At 45.8% G+C, this 25,557-nt stretch overlaps 1 protein-coding gene across 1 annotated transcript in view; it reads right to left on the bottom strand.

Annotated features, from left to right (window-relative positions):
* Window positions 1-21,591, bottom strand: part of MTMR8 (myotubularin related protein 8) — a 32,461-nt gene extending 10,870 nt beyond the window's left edge. The window contains exons 1-14 of the mRNA XM_027893811.1: window positions 21,547-21,591; window positions 19,899-20,021; window positions 18,827-18,989; window positions 16,489-16,646; window positions 14,766-14,894; window positions 12,952-13,086; window positions 10,668-10,800; window positions 9,294-9,403; window positions 8,164-8,289; window positions 6,942-6,991; window positions 6,154-6,354; window positions 5,656-5,784; window positions 4,640-4,766; window positions 2,799-4,147 (exon numbers count right to left, since the gene is read on the bottom strand). Coding sequence (XP_027749612.1) covers window positions 3,905-4,147; window positions 4,640-4,766; window positions 5,656-5,784; window positions 6,154-6,354; window positions 6,942-6,991; window positions 8,164-8,289; window positions 9,294-9,403; window positions 10,668-10,800; window positions 12,952-13,086; window positions 14,766-14,894; window positions 16,489-16,646; window positions 18,827-18,989; window positions 19,899-20,021; window positions 21,547-21,570 — 1,851 coding nt within the window. The 5' untranslated portion in view covers window positions 21,571-21,591 and the 3' untranslated portion in view covers window positions 2,799-3,904. The remainder of the gene's footprint in view (window positions 1-2,798; window positions 4,148-4,639; window positions 4,767-5,655; window positions 5,785-6,153; window positions 6,355-6,941; window positions 6,992-8,163; window positions 8,290-9,293; window positions 9,404-10,667; window positions 10,801-12,951; window positions 13,087-14,765; window positions 14,895-16,488; window positions 16,647-18,826; window positions 18,990-19,898; window positions 20,022-21,546) is intronic.
* Between the last annotated feature and the right edge of the window lie 3,966 nt (window positions 21,592-25,557).

The following is a 25,557-nucleotide window of genomic DNA, read 5'->3' as shown; positions in this document are numbered from 1 at the left end:
CCCCCCTAGTTCTCCCAGTCAGAAGAATCCAAATGGAAGGAAGTTGCATTGTCCATTTAAGAGTTCCAAATAAAAGCAGCATTTCTGACCTCAGGACACAGGGAAGCCCCACTAGGAATAAATAAATCCCGGTACCTCTCACCCACACAGGCCTTGCTGAAGCAGATTCCTGTGTAACAGCTTTTCCACTCCTTTAATACTTCCAGGGAACAGAGACTCAAGTCAGCAGGGCATTCCACGAGGAGGGAACAAAGGCTTCCTGCAATGCTTCAGGAAGGAGATCCCCCCTGACCTTCATGTTTGGTCTTCAAGCACCCTAGCACTGAAAAGCTTCTTGCCAATGGCTTTTCAGACCAATAACCTCATGGAGAGCCAGGAAAGCCTGGAATCCTTTCCAGCTCCCTAAATAACAGCACCAGCAGGAATGATTTTTTAATACACTGCAGGTTTGGCCAAGTCTGTACACATTAAATCCAAGAGGTTTAAAAAGACAGGTCATGAATTTTTGCATTTCCCAGGATAAAGTCACCACTGTTCTGTCACTGAAGTTGAAAGCAGCAAGGTCACTACAAGGTTACTGACACCTGCAGGCTCTGAAGTGACCTGGGGCTGGTTACACACTCCTGTAGTAACGTTGTAGTCAAGAGGATTTGATGGAGATCAGGAATAATTAATAATAATTAAACCTTCTCAAGGTAATCTGTGGCAATTCCAAAGACAAGACAACGTGTAAACATTTACAGAATCCTCCTGCAAGCTGGTTTTGCACAATAATTAATCAATGGCATTTCTGAAACCTTCAGGAGTCAGTCAAAACCCTCTAAAATTCGGTATCTCTACTGAAAATCAGAGACATTAAAGATATTAAAAGAGCTGATGATCTCTAGAATACTTGATCCTAATAAATGCCTGTCTGGGCCTCATTTCCCATTTGGGATTTCTCCAAGAAGCTGGTACATTGTTGTACCACCTGGAAAGCAGAGACAGGGGTTGATCCATAAGTCATCCCTGGGGCAGTGTTTCATGTGCTTGGTTTTTAATCCATCACACATTTCTGCTCCCACTCCTTCCTTGAAAACAACTCTATTATTTGTTTTATGACTAACAACCCCCCAATATTAAAAAACTTCCTTTTTGCCATTCCAGGCAGTGAAGGAACTCTGTTTTCCTTGGGTCTTTTGATATGCTTAATAAAATAGATCTTTTCTTACCCCAAGTGAGACACTCGGGGGAGTTTTGGGTTGTTTTTGTTCTACTTTGCCTTGAAGACCAAACCTCATCCAGTGGTTTCACCCTGGGTTATCAACACATGAGGGGCAGATACTGCATTTTATGATGCTATAATGGAATGGTTCTGCTTCTTACTGGAGGCTGGGAAGGCTCACTTCAATATTTGCTTCATGGAAGAGAAAAGTTGGGTTTTAAAACTTAACAGCAGCACCTAAACAACAGTTTTGAGAGCAAGCAGAAAAGCACCCTGAATTAACTGCCCAAGGGGACTCTGCAATTAAGCACATCTGGAGAAGCTTGTCCAGAACATGGAATGTGGGACAGTTCTCCTGGGGTTGGTGGAACATCCTCCACCTCTCCCAGGCCACGCTGTGACCTCAGAAATGCTCCTTAGGCCTTGACCTTGACAAACAGCCCCTGGCTGAGCTCCTGAGCTCAGCAAAAACAGGCTGTTCCCAGGAGCTCTGCTGGATAACGAGCCCCTGGTTTTTAACTCACAGCCTTGGAAACCGATTTTTCTTGCCTGAACAAGCAGAACAACATTTTTAAAGATTTTTAAACATTATTTATCAATCTTGCAAAGTTACTGACCCAAATTGTGGCCAGGATGGAAAATGACTGTGACTAAAGCCTACTCAGGGGTCCTGAGTAAGACCCTTGGAGCTCTCCTGGACCACAGGTGGCTGCACCAGCATCTCCCTTGGAGCAGGACACCTCTCAGAGCCACAAAACTCTCACGTTCGCTCTACTTGGAGGAGCCAGGGCTGAAACCTCAACCCTTTGCCTGCTGAGAACATGCAAAGGTATCCAACCCGAGTCCTTCACTGAATTCCAGGGGAATTTTTCCCAGGGATATACCTGTACACACTCCTTTAGGGCTGTGGGATGCCACAGCTGGGAATGTTGCTCTCCTGAAGTACTTCTGAGCTGTAGGAAGTGCAGCCTCCAAGTGAGTTGTGCTTTTAGTAAATCCTGCAGGAATCCTTTGGAAAGTTGTTTGCCTCCAGCTGTGGATTCAGTGCTGTTACATTTAAGTGCTGCTTATGATCCTATGAAACCTTTAAGCCCAAACTGTTGGTCCAGCTCAGTTTGGCAGTGTGGTCCACTCTGAACCTTGTGTCTCCACAGGAGGCTCTCCCTTATTCCTTCTTATCCTGACCCTTTTCCATCCCCAGCCTCCAGGTGGATAACTTTTGGTTGGGTTTGGTTTTACAATCACTGATTTTCAGTTTTAATTTGCTTTTTCTGTGTGTGCTTTAACCATCTATGAAGCAGCAGAGTGAACCTTGCCAATGAACTTGGTCACACTTACACTGTTCCACGAAACCTGATTTTGCTGGGAATGCTTTGAGGGACCTTCAGACACTCATTTGTGACAGGGACACCCGTTCCTTGGGGAAGAAAGTCCTTGTTTCTTTACAGGGCTTGTGTATGGATGCAATACACATCTCTGCTTTAAACCTGCATCTCCAGCTGACATTCCAGCACATGGAAGAATCCAAGTAGTGTTAACAAGCCCTGGAGCCACAGCCACGTCCCAGGGTGTTCATGTCCACTTCACGTTCCACTGAGGGGTCACAAACTCACCGAGTTCATTGCCATGAGAGACACTGTTCATCTCACCACATCCTGATGGCACAAGACAGAACATCCCAGCAGTCCATGTAACTTTAACATCCAAGACAGCATTCCCTGTAATCGCTCAGCAAGTGACAAAATCATTTTAGGCCCCATTTTCAGCTCATCTCTACCTGCTGCCTCAGCAGTGGACGTGGGGAAAGCACATTGATCCCAGCTTAGAACAGTCACTGTCTTGCTTCAGCTTAACCAAGACCATAAAATAGGAGAGCAAGATTGCACAGAAGTGTTTTCCTGTCTTTTCTCATTTCTAATCCTCCCCCTGGTCCAAAATCCACATGTTCCAGGATGACTCTGGCTTGCTGCAGTAAATGAGGTCCAGAACAACTTATTCTTGGAGAGGTCATCTTAGAGAGAAGCTACTCAACTCAGGGGCATCAGCAAAGATCCTGGGGAGGCTGCAGCAGGTAAAAACTTCCTTAGAAATACTGACTACAAAGACCCAACACTACACTTTACACTACAGTAATAAAAACAGCACGTGGTGTGACTGGACATGAGAACAACCTCAGAAAAAGGCACAGGGGGTTTGGTTTTGTGTAACAAAAATGCATAGGAAACAAAAACTGAGTCAGTTCTGCTACAAGGTGAGGGTCCATGCAGAGAGTCATTCACAGCTAAGAAAGGGCGAGTTGGGTTTTTTTTTATCATTTTAAGATGAACTGGAATTTTTGATCATTTTAAGATGACCTTGTACCAGCACTGAGCACGGACAGACTGCATCCTCCCTCCTCTGCTTACAAAGACTGCCCAACTCCCAGCATTGACTGGCCAGGATTTCTTCCAGCTTCAAACACCAGTGCTGGCAGGCAGCCACAAACCTTAAAAACACACGTGTTTCCACCAAAACCCGAGTTTACACGAGCTCCAGGAGCCTCCTGGGCAGCTCTGCATCACTCCAGCTGCGCAGGGATGTGTCCCAAAGCCAACCTGCTCCCCCAGCATACCCTGTACTCACACTCAGCTGTAAATGGGGGGTCTGCACCCCGTGGGGTCACCCCACCAGAGCCTGCTTCACCCAACAGTTCAGAGCTCCTCACTGGTGCTGAGCATTCCCGGCCGACACCTCCGTGGAGGCGCCGAGATCCTGGTGGTGGTGGGACAGGTTCTCCTTGTGCTTCTGCTCCACAGCTGAGCCCACAGCCCCTGGGGAGGTCCCATTGCTCAGCACAGGGGGTGCTGCCCCTCCATAGTCCTGAGGAGTGCTGGGAGCAGCATGTCCTGCTTTGGGGAAGGAGGAAGCTTCACCGGGCAAAGGACCGTCGAGGAAAGGAAGTTTCTACACAAATAAAAAGATGTTAAAAATAAAATTAATGAAAATTAATTAAAGCACATGAAATGTTAAAAATAAAATTAATAAAATTACTACTCCCAGGTGTCAGAAATGTACAGAAAATCAGCTGTCAACACAGCAGCCTTGTGCCAGTGCTTCTTTTCCAGCACTGAAGCCCATGGGCACAGATCTTTACATGTTTGATACAGACCAGTGTTTAATTAGGAAAGCTGGAGTTTTCAGCATCCACATTAAACTGGCAAAGGACACTAATAGAATTCTCACTGGTATATTTTTAGATGTGATTTTAGTTTGTTTGTGAGTGTTTTGGGTTTTTTTTAATACAAATAGTAAATCCATTGCAAGCAGAGCCTTCATTTAACCCCTCATTTTGCCCAGCTTGCTGAAACAACTCCCCAGCACCAATATTCAAACCCAGGTACACTGGCCAAAGCCATCGTGGGACCTGAAATATGAAATAAACACAAACAGCCTCACGTTTTCCAGCTCAGATGCATCCTCCTCCAGCTGCACCTTCTGGCTCATGCAGCTCAGCAGATGATCCAACACACACTGCTTTGGGTGCATCCCTTTGTCAAAGCGATTGTACATCCCACACCAAAACCTCAAGAACAGGGCAGGAGAAAGGGAATTAGGAGGTCACTTGTGCCCTACTGCCAGCATTCTGTTAAGAGAACAATTTGCTTCAAGAAATTTTCTTAGAGAATTCCTTTAAGAATTTCCAGCAGCTTGTGGTAGGTAACTGATTGCAAGAAACCACCACGGCCTTGGATTGTGAAATTCTGTCTCAACTTGCAGAAAGTTAAAAACCTGGCAGTAGGTCTTAGAATAGGGTGAAAATACACCTTTTTTCTATAGCAGACTTACTGGAGGCTTGGGCAGCTCACCTTCCAATCCTCAGTGTGCCCAACCTCCCAGCTTTTATTTAAACTCTTTGCCCACCAGTAACCACACACAGCACTTCAAAACACAGCTGCATCCCCCCCTCCCTCAGCAGGGACCACAAACAAAGCCAAACTCACCACCTCTGCTGTCACACCCTGGGCAAGCAACCAGAACACCCTTCTTGGGACAAAGACCCTGACTGCATCAGCCTGAGTGTGACTGGGCACCAAAATTCATGCCTGAAAGGCTTTCTTAATACTTATTAAAAAGGAGAAAAGGAGGAACTTTCTCAAACAGCTGTCCACCCTGTGACTTAACTGACACAGAGCAAACAGTCAGGGGTGTGTGGTTCTATCCACATCTGAAGTTCTGCTTTTCCTCACCTTTCCTCACCCTCTTTCTCAACCCCAAAGAAAAGATGTTAAATTACAGCACCTGCACTTATTTAACCATCACCTGTGCACTGCTAATCTCAGTTTAGGGGTGAGGAATGGAGGGGAAGGGTAAAGCAAACCAAGCTGTTCAGTGCAAATTTATTTTATTAAACCTGACTTATCAATCTACATCATAATGAAAGAAATCCCCCCCTTCTTAAATGAGCAACTTACTGGAAGCTGAAAGGTAGTGTGTTTGGCTGAAGCTCTTTGTAAGCTGTAAACCCTCTGTACAAAGGATTTCTCAATTCCTGCTTCCTCTGTAAGAGGAAAGGCCACAGAGAATGGGTCTTCTCAAAGATTCTGTCAAATACAAATGACATCTAATCACTAAAAAAAAGAGGCAAGTGGATTAAGAACTCTAACTGTTCAGAGCAGAATTCGATTAAGGGAGCTATGAATTATTTTTACACATTATCTGATTAATTACACAAACACAAGATACATTCCTGAGGAATATATAATCCACCAGCCAGTCCAGAAGGGGTATTTAACAGTTATTACTGTGGTCCAAATTAAAACACCTGTCTTCTGGGATATAAATTTTTAGCATCTCCCAAGACAATGCTACCCTTAACCAACCTAGAATTATATTAAAACACACAAACACACCCAACCTGCCCCTCCCCTGCCATTTCAAGTCACTTCTGGCTCTACAAACTGCCAACTCACCGGAGATCCTCCCGCTCCTTGTGGCAGGTCCCGAGGAAGTTGCCAAACTGGCAGGAGTAAACGTGGTCATGGATTTCCAGAAGGAACCTCTCGTTGAACTCGAAGGAGCAGGGGAACTGCTGCATGAGCTGCCAGACACACTCCACAAACTGGGTGAACACGGGGGACACCTCCTTGGGGTCCCCATCCAAGTGGCCACACCTGCAGGGATGTAAATAGGGGTAAATCCTGTGTCACCCAACACAGAAAGAGCCCCCTAAACATTAAAATGGGAAGTCTTCTTCCAGTTCTTCAAGTTATGCTTTGAACTCAAAGTCCTGAACAACAGCAGCTGAGATCTTCCCCCAGGAGGGAAGTGCGAAGAATGAATCAGAACATTGCTGGTGCCTGGGGCAGTGGTGCAGTCACCACCCCTGCAGTGGATGTGGCACCTGGGGACGTGGTGCTGCCTTGATGGTTGGACTTGAGGATCTTGGAGGTCTTTTCCAACCTTAATGATTCTGTGATTTTATGATTAGCACTGCTCAAATAATACAATTTTACAGGTAGGAAAACACTCAGAATTCAGGCAGTGAACTCAAGCCTATGATTCTGTGAAGTAATCAAAACCCACTGATGAAATAACAGCCCTAGAAGATACTGCCTTTATGTCACCAACTCCAGTCTTTTGCAAATCTTCTCTCTCCTGACCTGTACTTTCCTTTGAATTTTTCCTGGCAACACATTAACCTGAAGACACTGGATTGGTTTCCCAGTCAAGCCCCACCCCAATAACCTGCTCCTCTTACCTGTGGGAGAACTTGTGGCCCATTGCAATCCACTCCTTTTCTATCAGAACCTGCAGTTTCAAAAGAGGGATTAAACAAAAGAGCATTACTTTGGTTAAAAAAGCAAAAGGAAGACTTGATGCTAAAGCCTAAAGAGTTGGTGATTTATATGTAATAAGTATATACATGATACTTATATACTTATTATATACTACTTATATATAGTTACAAGCATATCCATAGAAATCAATGGGAACAGTAATTGTGATTTACAGATTATCCAGTTACCAATGCAATGGCATTGTTGGAATGAGAACCTGAAGCAAGTCTAGTACTATTTTGAGGGAGTTTCTATGTTGTTAAAGTCATAAGCACACTGAGCTAAAAGAATCAACAGCTTTATAACGCCCTATGTGCTATTTAACTCACCAAAACAAATCAGCAACTGGAATTCAACAAATGTTTAACACACAAATAGGAATTTAAGAAGTACAGCTGTGTATTGAGGAGCTCAGGATGAAATCAGAACCACCAATTTCTCCTTTAAATAGAATCCCTGTGCCAGCCATAGGAAAATAATAAGCAGTGTTTTCCTGAACGATGTCTCAGAAGGAGCCACGTGACTGATGCTGCATCCATTATGCCTTGCTGGATCATATCTAAAGATCAATTTCTGATCTCATCATGCAGAGGCTTAAAGAACAGAAGGCAGGAAAAACTCACAACAGAGTTTTTCAAAGACTTCACTTCTATTGCTTATCAAGTTTTTCCATTCCTAACACCCTGGTTAATTCATTTAGGAATAACCACTGTCAGGGCACTTGTGCCTATAAACCCTTGTCTCAGGGGACAGCCAAGGATGTGTCTGTGGTAGTTACTGCTCCTGTTCCTAAGAAATTCATAAGACCTACATGACGAGCTCCTACAGCACTCTTTGGCGGATTGCAGCCAGAGCTGCATCCTTTCCTCACCCACCTCTTGCAGAAATCTCTCATTAGTGGCTCTCCTGTGGACATTCAAGGAAACAAAGATTTTGGAATTGTAAATCAACCCCTGCCTTTTGTGCCCACACTGTTCAGAGCAATTAAAGCTCGTTACAGAATCAAAGCTGGTTTATATAGGTCACCTCCTGCTTGTGCCAGGAAATGGCCTAAAAACACTTAATTAGGGCCTGTTTACATTTCCAATGCAGGAAGCAGTTTTTAGTTTTGAATTTTTAAAATTCCACCATTGGTGTCCTTACCATGAAGCCTTTGAAGGTCCTGTAGAAGGGGTCCAAGAGGAGCCCAGCCAGGGAGCAGACCTGGGCTGTGCGGTCCCAGCCGTCGGAGCAGTGCACCAGCACACTGGCCTTCTCCTCCCTCACAGCCTGAGGAGACACCACACACAGCACTTCAGCACCTTTCCAGCTTCATTTCTGAAATAAATGCTACCCCTTCATCTGTATTTACCTAGAAGTCCAGAGGAATATTTGTCACTTCTCATCTGGACCATGCAAATGCATTGTTATCTGTAGGTTATTCCATCAACCCACAGAAACCCCAACTAGAAGGAAATGCTGCAGCCTGTCTTGGCAGCAACAGACTGGCAAGAAAGAGACCTTGTGATCTCAAACACTCAGCCTCTTGAAAATCCAAGAATTCCCAGTCTCCTCCTCTGAGGAAAGATTGGGTGTATGGGTAAAGAATCAGACACACGGAGATCAGGAACTTCAAGAGAGATTAGAAGAGCTGATCCCAACCTCCTCCCATATGGATCATCTTCTTCCCCTTGTACCAGTGGCAAGGAAACACAACATCATTTTCATGCTTGCTACATGGGAGAATTGTAAGAGACAACTACTCTCACACCCCTTTCAATGTTATTTCCTGCACACCCTTTTCTCCTCTTGAAGAGCCCTGGTGACTTCTCTCCTGTTCCTGACCTGCAAAGCCACGAGCTCTGCAGAAATGAGGATGGTGTTCAGTAATCAAAATCAGTGTCCACATCACACAAACCCAGCAAATAAACCAGTCAAAACAATCCTGCCATTAAAGCAGAGCAGGTGACTGCATAACAAGCCCAGAGTTACGAGCTGTTTGCTCTACTGCACAGAGCTGCTTCTATTTCATTTTATTCACATTCTGCGGTTTTAGGTGTTTCAAATGAGTTCTAATAAAGCCTCAGGAAGCGCTTGCTGCAAAACAGCACATAGGACAACATCCCAACACTCTGTCACAGCAGTGTCTAGGAGAGAGCCCAGCTGGCTGACCCACTTGTGTCCTCCAAGTTGGTTTGGAGAGCACTGTTTTCCCACCTTCTCTCCAGAGATACCTTCCCAAACAGACAACTCCATGTTTTTTAATCCACCTGCAGGCTGGAGAGCAGCTTTACCTTGGCAAGGAAGACACCTGCATCCATGACAGCCTTGATGTGCCGCAGCCAACCGGAGTTCTCCAGCCCAGTGAGGAAGTCGCTCATGGAGGGGGATTTCATTTCACACACTGAGAACGAACACAAAGGAATGAGCTGACACCCTGTGAACAGCATCTCCTGCACCTCCTCGTTAGCTCTCCACAGCCTGGTATCCTAACAGTCACATTTTTAAAGTGTCAGCAGCAACATCCTGTCTAAAGGACACAGAAAGTACTGGTTGAATACTTAACATTCTTAACTAGAAACTGCTGGTTTGTGTAAGAACTTGGGGCTCGGAAAATATCCTCTTTTTTTCAATGGTAAGTCATTATTTTCTCAGCTGAGTTTTTTCCAACAAAGTAAGAGTTTAGTGATCTGTTACTTCACTATACATCACCATCACACATCTACAATCCTTCCCTCAGCATCACAGAGATTTGAAGACAGGAGACTTCTAATTTACAGAGAGAGAAATAACATGTCTAACCTTGAAGGCAACTCAGATGCTGTAATGAAACCCAGCACAGAAAATACTGACAGTAATAAAGTTCACTAACAGTCCATAAGCACGAGAGAGTGAGGTTTTATCACTGCTGAAGAAGAATATGGGAGCAAACAAGTATTTATTCTGCCTCCTCTTCCACCACAAAATAAATCTGCCAGGAACAGGGAATTGAGGACTCCTACTTATGTTCATCCCCCTCTTGATCCCCAATGGCTCAGGTAAGCATTTCTTCTGCCCTGCTTTGCTTTTTCCCCTAAGATAACAAGGAGCTTAATTACTGTAGGTACTCTGCATTCTAATATATTTATGTGTTAAAAAATTAGTTTAATACATTATTAAAAGCAAGTTTAGTCAAAAGAAATCAGAAATAAATGACAGGTAAGAACGAGATTCAAGTCTTTGGAAGATCATGCCAAAACTGTATTTCAAATCAGATTCAATTCAGATAACACTGAAATACTCCAAATTCAACCCATCAAACACCCAAAAGTATTTCCTAAACAAACTCTTGGTTTTCTTTCATGAAGCAACTGTGAGACTTAGTAGTAAAATGTAGTATTTCTAATATAATATTTCTTAGCCTTTTCCTTTTACTTTGGCACGTTAATTAAGGAATGCTGTTAGTGTTAGTTGCTGGTTTTGAACCACTGCAAAACCAAGCACCAGAACAAATCAAATGCCAAGCAGGAAAGCATTTTAACTGCACTGATACTTTCAGCCACTTCCACAGAGCAAACAAAGCAAGACACCCTCTGCTCCCAGCACAGCGCTGTGCACGTAGGATCTGTACAGCTTTGTGTCCAGAAGTGGCCAGGGGTGACAAAGGCCACTCCCTGGGCTGTTCCCACCTTCCAGGAGTTTCTGCAGGCTGCTCCTCATCACGTGGATGTTCTCTATGCCGATGAATTTGAAGCGGATGTTGTCGTAGTTGTCCTCGTTCTCGTAGCCCTTCCCCGCCGCTCGGTTGGCCATGGCGTTCAACTGCCAAACCCGGGGAGTGGGACAGACAGGAAGGCAAAATTACAACAATCCACAGAAAGAGATGAGCCTGCTTTACAAGACCTTCCTCCTTTTTAAAATCTCCCAGAAAACGGACTGGACAAAGCTGTTTCTCAGCTGTACTTCCCCACCTCCCAGACGTTCATTCCCTAAAATTACACCAGTGTCTCCAGTCCATCACTCATATGCAGAGGCTCATTAAGACCCTGGCTAGAATTTGCCCAATTTCTGTTCTCATCAAAGCAGGCAGGGAGACACTGAGCCTGCCCTAACTGTGCAGCTACCTCAGGAAATTCAGAGAGAAGCAAAGGAAAGCAAAACTAGGAAAGCCATTTTTCCCAGTGACATACATACATGGTGGGATAGAAATAGTAAGAGAATTCCAAAGCTTTTCACAGACATACATGCACAGATGAAATAAAGCCACCTGAGGGAAACATAGAAATATTCAAGTTGAGCAGAAAGAATACAGCAACCAACTGGAACTGCAGAAAAGAAGTACAAAAGAAGCCAGTTGCCCTAAAAATTACCCCAAAGAGTTCCAGAGCTACAGGAAATCTTGAGTGGTGACAGAAACCAGAGCAGCTCCACCTCCCCCCAGGTTAATTTGGGCAGAGGAGGAATTTGCCTCCACAGAGTGGAGGGAAGGAAAAGTCAGATGTGGTACAGACATGTTTAAACCTATTAAATAACTCCAGTGCTTCAGTTCTACCATCCACAGTAAGGTATTCACCAATTATGAATGCTCCCCTTTTCACCAAATATTTTAGCACAAAATTGCCATCAAAGGTGGGTTTCAGGGGAACATCTTTGACACTGGAAGCTGCCTGTACCAAAAGAACATGCACTGATTGCTATAAACATGTCTATCATTACAGAATAGGTGATTTCTAGGAAATGTCACAGCACAAAAAGGCAAAATAGCACTGCAACAACAGGTGAAACATTCCCCATTTTCCCCAAAAGACTCTTCCCTTCTTGCCCTTGCCATGGATTTAACTAAATGTGCAGCTTATAGATATATATATATAATTAAATGCGCACCTGCAATATCTGAACGGCGAAGCAGGTTCTCAGAAAGCTTGATTTCAAAGCAGTCAGAGCACTTTGAAACCTTTGCATTGAAATACTTGTGTGCTGTGAAATTCCTTGTGTTCTGATTTGCTTACACCACCATTCCTAACCCATATGCTTGCAAGAGAATCCTTGGTTTGGTTCCTAAATTCAGTTCCTCGACGTGACAGTCATTTGAGATTGAATTCTGCAAGTCCTTTACCAATATCCTCTTAAATAAACCCCTCAGCTCTGAAGTTCTGGCCCCAAACAGTGGCTATGGACCAGAAGAGCAGAACTGTATTAAGCTGCACATCCCTGGTGTTATTTTTAAAAGGCAAAAAAACGGAGGAATTGCTTTTCTCAGTTGTTATCAGACCCCACACAGCCTCGATTCCTGCCAGGTCTGTCAACAAATATATAAAAAATAATTTATATTTTATCTATTTATATATATTTTATATATATTATTTCTAAAACATATACATTATATATCATAAACATAATAATAGATAGTGTATATAAATATATTTCTTCAATATAATTATTATAGAAATAAAATATATTTATATAAATAAACTAAATATTTTATAGAAACATATTTATGTGTATATAAATAATGATTATATTTGGAGTCTTATTTATTTTTTATATATTCAAATAAGTAAACAAATAGATTTAAAAAAATTAATAAATAGATAGATAAATAAATAAGACTCCAGCCCCATGGAACTGAAATCTAAGGCTTCTTCCCAACTCAACACATGGAGGACTCTCTGCAGGGAAGTGCCACAATCTTCAACCCAGGACACTCCAGGAGTGCCAGTTCCCAACAGCACTCAACTCTCCAGCCATACACCCTGACCCAGGCACCCTGCATCCCTGATCCCACACAGCCTGGGAGGCACAGGCAGCGTTATTATCCTGGAATATTCTGAACTGGAAGAGAAGCACAAGGATCTGGCGTTATCAGCACCCCGCTCCAAGCACCTGAGCTAAGTCAGCTGGGCCAGAGCCACTGGGAGCAGCTTTACCAATTCCCCCCCGAGGTTTCAGCAGCCCAGAACCCCAGGAAGGTACCTTTGGCCTCGTGTCTACAACATACATGAAGGGGCTCCCGGGGTTGGCCTCTCGGATGGCCTGGAGCATCTGCTCGTCCTCCAGGCAGCGCGCGCTGAACCCGGCCAGGGGCTGACTGCAGCGGCACAGGGCAGCCTGCAACACAGGGCAGGGCTCAGTCCATCCACAGCACCCTCACAGCACCCTCACAGCACCCCACACACAGCTGAACCCGGCCAGGGGCTGACTGCAGCGGCACAGGGCAGCCTGCAACACAGGGCAGGGCTCAGTCCATCCACAGCACCCACACAGCACCCACACACACACAGGGCAGGGCTCAGTCCATCCACAGCACTCACACAGCACCCACAGACAAACAGGGCAGGGCTCAGCACACTGCACACACACAGGGGAACTCTGAGCCCCCCCACACACACAGGGGGAGCACTGATCCCACAGCACCCACACACACACAGGGGGAGCACTGATCCCACAGCACCCACACACACACAGGGCAGGGCTCAGCACACTGCACACACACACAGGGGGAGCTCTGAGCCCACAGCACCACCACCCCCCGCCCCCCATCCTGACACACAGGGTCAGTCCTGACCCCACAGCCCCTCCCACCCACCCCAAACACCCACTGAATGGCGTTAATTGTGTTCTCTTTCACTGAAAAACTGCTGCTTAACTGGACCCACACAAACCCTACTGGGCCATATCTCAGAGCAAGAATTTTGGGAAACTTCATTAGATAATGAGGCCAAGAAACCTCACACTGTGCTCTGCCTGATGATCAGGATCCCAAATGTTAGCAGTCCATAGAACCCCAGAATCCCAGAAGGGCTTGCTTGGAAGGGACCTCGAAGACCATCTTATTCCATCCCCTAAGCAATACGTTCCACCTTCCAGCAGCCCAGGCTGCTCCAAGCCCCCTCCAACCTGGCCTTGGACACTTCAGGGATCCACAGGGTCAGCCACAGCTGCTCTGGGTAACCTGTGCCAGGGCCTGCCCACCCTCACAGGGAACAATTCCTTCCCAATATCCCATCTAACCCTGATCTCTGGCAGTGGGAAGCCATTCCCCCTTGCTCTGTCACTGTGTGCCCCTATAAAAAATCCCTCTCCCTCCTTTTCATAAGGCACTGGAAGGCCTTATTTCTCATGCTTTCTACTTGGTTTCTATTGCCAAACCATTCTTTTCCACAGTTGTCCCTCTCAGCTGTTCCTGTTCCACACTCACAAGTGCACTGAGTATGCTGGAAGTCGCCAGCACAACTCCATGCAGTGCCCAGGTCAAGGCACACTTCCTCAGGAAAACAATTTGGCTGTGACAGCATTTTCCTCACATCAGCATCTAAAACACTGCTGAGGCAGCAAAGTTAAAAATTTACATCCTGGTCTTCAGTGGAAAAAACAAAAAAATGAAACCTTCACTTATTGTGACCTAGTGGGGATTTATTTCAGGGTGGTTCTTCCTCTTCAATACTAATAAAATCTAGCTGAGTTAACATGGAACTTGGTAAAACATTATTGGATATAGCTAAACAGGAGATTTAAAAGCCCCACATCAGCAGGAATTGCTGAAAGTTGATTTAAAAAAGTTTGGGCTTTTTGGTTGGAAAGTTTGGGCTTTTTGCAGAGCTCTGGATGCACCTCAAATGTTTGTCTTCAGCTTGTTCTGTGACTCAGAACCAACTAAAATTAACACCATTAAGAGAAGCACAGTTCTCAGATGTCTCAAGTCTAATAATTATCTCATTATTTCCTGTCACTAGAAGGGAACTGGGCAAAAAGGGGAACCCTCCCTCCCACCCCAAGCCAGCACTAACATTGTTTTCCTTATACAAGTAAGAAAGCACCGGAATCCGCCCTCGGCTTCTGAACTTCGAACTTCCCATCACCACTGCCCTGGAGGCAGCTCGAGGCACCACGATTTCTGGAGGGTATGTGCTGCAAACCTGAGTGAGAAGAAAGAAAAAACACAGACATCAGTACTGAGCAACTGAAAGCCCATGAAAAATTCATGTCGAGCTCATGACATTAAGATTTATTTAGAAAAATAATACAGGAATAGGTTCAAAACGAAACAGTGCGGTGAAGGAAAGGATCCGTTTTGAAAGTGAACCTAGAAGTTCTTTAAATTCATACATTTTATGGAAGTTTCTGATTTAGGATCACAGAATGGTTTGGGTTGTAAAGGACCTGAAGGATCATCTTGTCACACCCCCCTGCCATGGGCAGGGACACCTTCCACCAGCCCAGGTTGCTCCAAGCCCCGTCCAACCTGGCCTTGGACACTTCCAGGGATCCAGGGGCAGCCACAGCTTCTCTGGGCAACCTGTGCCAGGCCCTGCCCACCCTCACAGGGAAGGATTCCTTTTCACAAAAAGAGAAAGTAAGAACAACTATATTTAAAAAGTTCCCTCTAAATATTATTCTGGAAAGGATCTACCAGCAATCAGGAAGCATCCTCAGAGAACAACTTTATCCCTCCACCTCTAACCAGCACAGTCTCTCAGCATGGACTCCACAGATAAGCTCCTCCCCAAGCCTGGCTCTACATTAGGCTTGAACATTTTACACACATGCTGGAAACCCTGAGGAAATTCTAAAGCACTGGCACTTGAGAGTTACACTTCAGCAAGTGCAGCCTCAGAGTGATTAATGATTTGAGCTGCTCACATTCAGGTGCCCTAATCAGCTACTGGAAACAGCATCTCTCCCATCACATCTCAATTCAGGCATCCAAACACCCAGCCAGGTAAAATGAGCTGTCACTTCTGACAGCACAGGCTTGTATTTCTTCCACCCTAAGTGTAACAGCAAAGAAAGCTGCCCAGGGATGAGAGTGGGGAGCAGGGGAAGGGATTCAGGACTGAAGATGCTGGATTCTTCCTCAGAGCTGCTTGCTTTGGCTTTTTGACAGCCAGGTCTGACTGTTCCACAACATCAGAAGAAATAAAAAGGGAAATAATGTGGAACAGGATTTTGAACAAGCTTGCTGACAAATGCTGTTGTTTAATGTTGTTTAGATCCAAGCTGGCCTTTCAAGGGAAATAACAGCAGCAGCCAGTTTGGACTGAAATGACAGAGAGCCCTGATAGAGGAGAAGATCCAACCAAGCAAGCAAAAGAAGATCTGTTTTCTCTTGTTTTTCCCTTCTTTCCTTCCCTAGTCCCTCTCCACTCTGCCTCACCCCCCACCAGTGCAAACCGCTGCCATTTATTTCTCTCCTACACATCTGTCCCCAGTCAGGTGGGACAGGCTTTGGAAATACCAAAAGCAGCTAAGGGAACTTCAGGCTTTCCTTAACAGATGGTTTGACATTTCTCTAGCAGAACAATTCTCTGGTCCCTTGCCAGGGGGATCAAAGCAAACCAAGGTGACTCTGCAGCTCTTCTGTAGCATCTTTATCTGCAACTTCCCATCAAGATGATGCTGCTGAAAACCAGGAGAGCTCATTCCTCCCCAGAGGGAGCAGCAGGGCTGCTCCCTGTCATTAATAACAACTTGGAGATACTGCATTAAATGGCTTCTTGGGGCAGGAATTACCTCATAGTCCTTGTTAACATCCGTTATTTCCCAGTAGTCGTTTGGAATTCCCATGCGCTGGTAATCCAGTTTTAAATCAATTAGTTTCCACCCAATTTCCCGGTTCTCTTTAGACATTTTAGGATTGTAAGAGAAAGCATAAAGTTCTTCAGGTTTCACTGGGAAGAAGAAAGCAAAAAATTAACTAGTTAGAGATGCAAAGACGTAGAGAGAGGCCAACACTTCTGGAAATCAATCATTCAGCGCTGCAGAGAAAAACATTTGCGATATCCAAAACTTCTCAACCCCATATTTATAGGTTTTTGGTCAGGGTAGTGCCAAGTGCTGACAACTCATCCTGAAATCCTCAGGGATTTCCAATACTCAGCTCCTACATGCAAGGAAATAGGCTTAAAACACTGTTAGAATTAACTGTAAGTCTGAAGCAGTAATGTTTCCTGAACCAATGATTTCCTCCTGAATTCACTGCAGCAGGCATGTTAGATGGGATTTACATCACAAGCATTAACCCATAAATGACAACACATATTAGAAGACCTATTTTCTGTGCAGAGTTCATACAACAGCTCTTGCACACCTGGAAGTTCATCATTCAGCAGCAAGTTCTAACCCTGAGAGATGTCTGGAGTGTTACTTTCAGCCCAACAAAGGCTGGCTCTGACAAATGGTCATTTACCATCCCAGTCTCCTTCCCTCTCTCCATAAAATGCAAATCTAGCCAATAACTCCTTCAGCTAACTCCCAAGGCAGCAAGTGCTCCAGAGGCAGAGGGAAACCTGCCAGGGGCTGATAAAGCAGGTAACCCCCAGCTGTCCATCCCTGTGCCAAAAAAAAAAAATGAGAGAACACACACACAGACATTTTAAACCAAAAACAGAGCACTCTTAAAATCCTTAAGCAGAAGAAAAGAAAGAGCTACAGCATTTACACAACTAGCTACAAGAAACTGGTGTGATCCCCTGCAGTGACACCTCCCAAGCTTCAAGGCACTACCTAAGTCTCTAATTTTCAGAACTCAAAGAACATGCACAGCTTTTAAATGTAACGCCAGAAACCCTCCAGACACAGCACCAGAGTCGAACTCCAGAACCAAGAAAACTCCAGGGAGCACAAATAGGATGCTGGGAATAGACACAAGCTTTAATATCAATTAAAAAAATTAAAACCCAGCAGACCCCATTTCTCCCACAGGACTCTGAGCCCAGTCTTGTGTGTGAAGGACAGCAAGAAGTTGCCTGGTGCCATCAATTCCCCTCCCTCGGATCAGTGACCCAATTTACAAATTGCAATTACAAATGACATCCTTTGCAATAATAACACAACTCAGGTTCACTGAAGTAGCACCCCAAATCCAGAGGCAGAAGGCAGGCAGGGACTCAGTGGAATGCTGTGCTGCAAGAAGAACAAGAAGCCTGAAGATTCATCCATGGTGGAACAAAAAGCTGGAGCCAGAATAGACCACAGGCTTTTGAGGATGTTTTGCTCACCCTCTTTCAAAGTGACTCCAAGTCAGGGCAGCCTGGGTGAAACACAGGGTGTCACAGCTGAGCAAACAGTGCAGAGCAGCTTAAACATGCTGCTGGAAGCAAATCAAAGATGCCAACGTTTTAGGCTTTATTTGTGGAATTCCCGAATTCTGGGTCAGCTGGAGAGGGCAGAACTGCACACAGAAAGCAGCCAGGTGACAGGAATGACTGACAGTGGCCAGGGATGGGATGTGACACTCGGTGTGGGTGCCACAAGAAGAAAGGCTGGGACAGACTCAGTCAGGCAAATGAACCTTTCATGGGCCTCCAGAAGTTACTCGTGGAACACCAGTTCATTCCCACTGCCACAGGATCACGGAAGGGCCTGAATTGGAAGGGACCTTAAAGATCACCCCCTTCCACGGGCAGGGACACCTCTCACTAGCCCAGGGTGCTCCAAGCCCCATCCAGCCTGGCCTTGGACACTTCCAGGGATGGGGCAGCCAGAGCTGCTCTGGGCAACCTGTGCCAGGGCCTGCCCACCCTGACAGGGAAGGATTGATTCCCAACATCCCATCTAACCCTGCTCTCTTTCATTCTCCCTTGTCCTGTCACTCCAGATCCTCGTAAATAATTTCTATCCATCTTTCTTGTAGGCTTCCAAGACTGGACTTAATTGGGAAGCAAATGTCCTGCTCTCTCCTTCCCAAGCCCACCCTCTGTCTCTGGTGGGAGAAGCTGATTCTGATTCCTCATCCTGCACTGAGAGCCTAAATCCAAGCTGGGGCAGACATAGAATTCCTGGGGCTCAGCCTAGCCTTCCAGCTTAGAGAGCTCCAAGAATTCCCAGAAGAGACTCCCACTGGCAGTACCTGGCTGTGAGAGCTTGAGCAGGGAGGTGAACACGTCGTGGCAGTCCCGCTCCTGCCCCAGGACAAAGTGAGCCACATGGAAGTTCTTGCAGTGGATGAGCAGGGGGTACCCAGCTGTGGTCAGGGGCAGCTTCTCCACACTGGCAATGTGGTGATGTAGGATCTGAAAAACACGGAATAAACAACATTTTTCAGATAAGGCTTTGAGCAGCATAAGCAGAAATGAAGTTTCTGTAACACAATCAGCTATTTATGGTTCCTGCAGCTAACTAGCAGCTGAAAATGAGACTATTTGTGATTATTTATCAAACAAAAACACCCAGACTGCACCCAAAGGCCAGGTAACTAAAGCAGGAATGAAAAAAACACAGATGTACATAAATTACTTTCAGAGATTGATGTGCACCTTGGTTTACCTGGTGCATTTTGCTTTCCCTCCACCCTCATATGCAATATATTCTGTCATTCTCACTTTGCTTTAGAATCAATAAAATAGGCTAATTCTGCACTTCCAAAAGCTGTAAACTCAAGTTTGGTGGCTTGGTATACTGAGTTTGAGAGAGGAAACTACACAGGTTTTTCATAATCCTTGAACTGACACTAATTCCGTGAGTGAACTCTATCAAGTCATGTCACCATTGTGCTCATTTCCTTCCAAACCAGCTGTTTCTGCTGAGTATTTGGTATTAAAAGGCTATAAAAGGCCATTACAGCTTTGGAACTTCCAAACTTGTTTATTTTGGATATGAGAGCATGTAGTGACAGGACAAGGGGGAATGGCTTCTCAGTGCCAGAGGGCAGGATTAGATGGAATACTGGGAAGGAATTGTTCCCTGTGAGGGTGGGCAGGCCCTGGCACAGCTTGCCCAGAGCAGCTGTGGCTGCCCCTGGATCCCTGCAACTGTCCAAGGCCAGGTTAGATGGGGCTTGGAGCAGCCTGGGCTGGTGGAAGGTGTCCCTGCCCATGGCAGGGGGTGGCACTGGATGAGCCTTCAAGTCCCTCCCAAACATAAATGTGACATAAAATAACTTTTATAGGTGTGTTTACGCAGCCCCAGGCACCACAACATACCCATGTTTCCTTCCTGACTTCAGCAGAAGCCTCCACGTAGATCAGGTGGGTGGCTGTCAGGTACAGTGTCCCGGTCGCCGCCTTCCTGTTGGTGTAGCGATCCAGCAGCTTCACATTCTCCACCTGCAACACAGAAAGAGGCTGAAAAAAACACAGAATCCCAGAATCACAGGGCTGCAAAAGACCTCCAAGACCACCAAGTCCAGGCTGTGCCCCATCCCCACCTTGTGCTCCAGCCCAGAGCACTGAGTGCCACATCCAGTCCTTCCTTGGACACCTCCAGGGATGGGGACTCCAAACCTCCCTGGGCAGTTCCAATGCCTGACAGCCCTTTCCGTGGAAAAATTCCTCCTGATGTCCAACTTTGATGGAGGGATTATCTAAATACCTGTTGAGCCCCAGTCATTCAACTTCTAATACGCAACTCATGAAGCAAGACAGGAAAACACATAAAATTTAAGTCTGCCTCGCAACACCAGCTCAGCTTTATGCAATTATTTCTCCATGAATTAAAGCCAAAAAGGTTAAGCAAAGAGCCAAGGTTCAGCACCAACGTGAGTAACAGGATGACTGGACGTGTAGCCAAGATGATTCCAGTTTGTTTCTGGGCAAGGCTGACAAATAACAAGACAAAGAACTGCAAAGAAAAGACTTGTCTGTGTTCAGAGTAATCAAAGTGTTGCTCTGAAAGGAACAGCCCTCTCCAGTCTGACTTCCAAGTGCCTGTTAAAAAACCATCAGGAGCTACTTCTTGTACCTCACTTCCTGGCCTGTAAGTGCATTTCATAAACCACATCGAGCTAATTAATAAAAAGCAGCTTAAAAAAGCATCAGCACAGACATAATAAAATATTTGACAATATTTCATCGATCTTCTCCTGGCCTATTTGCCTCTTCATGAAGGTAGATGGAAATTTCCTTTCACCATTGAGCACAAATAATGGGGAAAATTAATTGGATAGATAACAAAAACATGTTTTTTAACAGTGTATGATAGATTAGTTTGGGGTATTGAATGTGTGAGTTTTCTTACATTGTGTGAGATAAGCCATGGAAAATGTCAGCAAAGAAACTTGCAGAGCAGAGGCAGAGACTGAATGACTTCCTAGCATGCCATATTTTTCATCAAATATAACTATTATATATAATATTTCCCTTTTTCGGGGCACTAGACACAAGCAGAAACAGCAAAGCACCACAGGGAACAGGGGAAGGAGCATCCCCAAATCACTGTCGTAGAGAATAAACAAAAATATAACAATATAACAACCTCCATGGCAGCAGAAGGTAAAATTAAATTACTAACCGCTGCCTGAAGTAAATGCAATTTATTTTTAGCCGCCCGAACACAGCACTCCCAGGAGTTCCAGTTCCACTGAATTTGACGGGGGAAAAAAAGCACATTTGGTTCCCTCTTTGGGACTGAGGGGGGGTGGATATAAAGGAAATGTTCAGGGATCGCTGCCGTGACACCTTGTGTCACCCTGCAGACCCGCTCCCCTGCACGGCGGCGGAGCCACCACCGCCTCCACACCGCGGCTTCAAACCCGCCGCGCTGTGCCCCGAGGGCGCGCAGGGGGTGCTGCCCCGAGCGGGAGCAGCGAAGCAAACCCCGCCGCTAAAGGGAATAAAGCCCGGTGAGGGTTACCTTCGGCGTGCTGATGTGCTCCATGGCCGCCCGGCCCCGCCGCCCTCAGGGGCCGCCCCGCCGCCATGAGGGACCGCCGCCCCGCCCCGCCCCGCCCCGCGCTCGCGAGAGCCGCGCGGCGCCGCCGCCATGTTGGGGGAGGGCAGCGCTGAGGGCACAGCTGAGGGCACAGCTGAGGGCTCAGCCCGGCGTTCCTCTCCTGGGATCCCCTCCTGGAGCCCGCGGGATGCTCCTCCCAGCGAATATTTGAAGGAAAAGCCCCCTTTCCCTCGCAAAATGTAAGGCCTGCAGTGTTGCCCTCAGTGGGCTAACACTCCTCCCCACTCGTGTAAGGGATCAGAGGCGCGTTTCACATTAATGCTTGGCGCACTCAGCAGAGCTAATAGTACCTGTTTATCAGGTTTTCCCTACATATTTTAATTTCAGAGCGGATACCCAGCCTGGATCCCGAAGAGCTGCTGTAATTCCTGTTCCCGTGCCTGCGATGAGTGTTCGTGTCCCACACACCCAGGGGCAGCCGCTTCTCCAGGCGTTCCTTCCAACCCGAGTCCCCAGCTTCCCGAGAAATTCCCTTCAGGAGGGTGATCTCGTGTGGAGTCTGAGAATTTACAGGTTTTGATTATTACATGATCAGAATCACAGACTGGTTTGGGTTGGAAAGGAACCTTAAAGCACATATAGTTCCAACCCCTGGCACGGGCAGGGACACCTTCCACGGGTGTTTTTCCAGTGGGGGATGTTGGTGTGATGAGCCAGTCAAATGTTTTTATGGATCCCAGAAAGACTTTTCTTGCTTGAACTCCATAAGGTGTTGATTAAAACACTTTATTAGAGATAACATGAGAAGGGAAAAGGGGGTACCCTGCCATTCCTTCCCTGGTGGGAATCCCAAGATGTGAGGGATCAGATCGACCCCAGCCACGGCACACTGCACAGATCTGGCTTCATCCTGCCATCTGTACCCTCAGAATTAACCAAATCTGGAATTCCTACCCCTTGTGCAAACATCCCATACTTGTACAAACCCACATGGCTTCACTTCCAGGGAAGAGGAGATACGCGACGCGTAAATCCTGGGTGTGGAGCAGCACAGGCTCCTCGTCTGCAATCAGTGGGGACAAGACTTATTAATTACGGCTTTGCATTTGTGCTCCACATAATCCAAAATTGGTTTTTCCCCCATTAGCTTCTCCTGGGGTTTGCAGAAGGATGAGGACACTTTAGAAGATTAATAATAAACAGGGTGGGTATCATTGAAGGGACTCTACAGTGCTCCACAATGGAGGTGTAGGATATCAACTCTTCCTCCTCCTCTTCCCAAGGGAAATGGCACACACATAAGGCACAAATAAAAAATGAGGGAAGAAATAATCACATGGAGATGAGAAGAGCTGGAGTAACAGATGCATTGCCCAGCCAGGTACTATCACCCTCACAGCTTATTACCAAACTAAACACTATGCCACCAGGATCAGTTTGAGCAGCAATCCCAAGGAATAAAGAGAGCTGACTTCTTCCAGGGAGCTTTTCCCGAGCAACAGATGTGTTGTCCACATCTTCTCTCTGCAATCTGCATTTACTGAGCCTGAGGAGTTGTACAAAGGGAGGTGTAAGAAGAACATAAATGGAGAATGAGGCCACAGAGTTGAGCTCAGCAAATACATCTCGAGTGTATTTGAGGGGGAAGGTGAACTCATAAAAAAGGACCTTATAACTACCCAGGTCAGTGATGAATAGGGCTTAAAACGAGTGTTTCACCTGTCCTGCTGCTTTTGCTGGGTGGATGACAGCACTGACACAGAGCAGGACATGTACCAGGCAACAAAGGCCATGTCCCAGGCTTGACTGAACTCACCTTCAGACTACACATTTTTGCTGTCATTTTAAATCACATTTAGTACAGAATTCCCCCTGTACTACAGGAATCTGTAACTCCTTTGATCTTGCTCTGAGTTCCTTACGCTGACATTGATTCTGCCATTCACCCAGTGCCCACCCTCAGACTGGACAGGTTTTGTGCTGAGAGAAGAGTGGCTGTCTGAATTTATTTTGCAATCTGCAGAGCAGTTTGAAGAGCTTCAGTTTGCAGGAACAAGCTAAATTGGAGGTATGGTCTGTTCTTCACCAAGCAATTTCTGTAATGTCATTTTTATTAGTCACTCATCCTTTAGGAAGTGTTTAACAGGCAGATAAAATCTAACACAATAAATCTCTATCAACAAGACAGTCAAATCTTGAGTGATGCAGATGAAAATTACATTTTTGGAGATATATTTTAGAAAAGAACAACTTATTGTACTATTTTTACTGTGAGAAGGATGGGAGGGGGCATTACCAGACACCCACACTCCAAGCTCCTGGAATACAAGTGCCAAAGGGGCTGTTGGAAAAGGAGTCTTGTTTACAAGTCTTATCAAGAGAATAGTGCCAAAAATACACTGAGATAGTAAGTTTAGATACAATTCAGTGCACACAGGCCTGCCCAGACCCCAGATCCTGTCATTTTGGGAGCAGACAGCACAAGGAATGTCATGGCCAAGTCCATCAGTGTGCTGGTGCCAAGGCCAGCTGAAACACCAGGCAGGAATTTGGCCTTCAGAGTTTGTTTTTCTCACTTTAGTGGTACTCAAGAAATAGCTGTGTCAAGAAAGAGCCTCAGGGAGAATAGATTTTGCCCATATTTTAGAATTTTGACTGTCACAAATAAAATCTGCAGAATCTTCTCAGAGAAGAAAAATTTACAAGTAGCTTAATTCAGGGAATATGAGGCTGCTGAGAAGAATAAAAGCAGTGCTGGGCATGAGCTCCTGCAAACCTTAACCCTTGGAGTTGTCCTAAGTCTGAAGGGCCCTTCAGTGGAAATTTTTAAGTGAGTTTTGATATCATGAGGTAGGATCAGATTCTTTATGTGAGGAGCTGCAGCGTCACTATGTAACCTGGGCTAGTGGAAGGTGTCTCTGCCCATGGCAGGGGCTGGAACTGGATGATCTTAAGGTCCTTCCCAACCCAAACCAGTCTGGATTCTGGGATTCTAATTACAGCCTCTGCTAATGGACCCAAAATGATTCAACTGATGAGTTTCCCTGAAGGTTTTGAAAGTATCTCACAGAAAAAAACCTCTACCTTCTTCCCCTTTTTCTGCTGACAGTGATGGTCCCCTCAGTGCCACCAGAGCAGGGCAGGTGGTTCTTAAAGCCTCACTGCTCCTGTTGCACTGCAGGTGAGTCTTCCATGTCCTGGGGCATCCATTGATCTGCTGGACCAAACACAGTCAGCTCCCCCCTTGTACCACTGAAGGGTCACAGCACGGAGCTGCCCCCGAGCTGGTCCTGCTGCTGTAATTCCAAACTCCTGATCCTCATGGCCCCTCATCTCCCTTCCAAAGGTTTTTACAGCCCCAAGAGGCTGTGATTGCCCCAGACAGCAACACACTGCATGCAGGGACCATCCCTCTCCTCCTCTAAATTTGGTACAATCAGATGGAGCATCCAGGTGTCCGGGGTATTTTTAGACTCCCCGGTTGTGTTGCTTTGCTGTAGAATAATAACCTGCTGCTCATGCTGTGCTGGGGCTGTGGGACAGCCCCCCCAGCCTGCTCAGGGTCAGGAGGGGTTTATTATTTAAAGCATCACTCACAGAGATGGAAAATCACTGAGGAAAGTGAGGGAAGGAAAGATTTGGGAGAGTGGTGTGGGGGTTTTTCCTTTGCAGTTGCTGTGGCTGGATGTTTTTAATGGAAAGAAAATAAAATGTCATCATAGCAAGTCTGGTGAAATCACCTGACACTTGTGTCCACTTCCAGCAGAGTTTAGGAAGGGAACTGAATGCATGAAGAAACAGCTCAGACAGGGAAGTTTCTTCTCTTTTCCAGTGAATAGCCAGGAGCAGGTTGTGATGATTCTCAGGTTCAAAATTATTCTAGAAGATTCTTTGTGTTTATTGCCTTGCAATTCAAGCTTCACTTCTTGTTTTTAAAAATCTTATCATTAAGTGGCCTGGTTTGTACCCCTA

This window comes from Empidonax traillii, unplaced genomic scaffold (genome assembly GCF_003031625.1).
Source record: "Empidonax traillii isolate 1590-97213 ecotype Southwest subspecies unplaced genomic scaffold, ASM303162v1 scaffold407:size753175, whole genome shotgun sequence".
In the NCBI taxonomy this organism is placed as follows: Eukaryota; Metazoa; Chordata; class Aves; order Passeriformes; family Tyrannidae; genus Empidonax; species Empidonax traillii.
The sequence above is the reverse complement of the archived record's forward strand: the minus strand, read 5'-3'. Positions and strand labels throughout refer to the sequence as shown.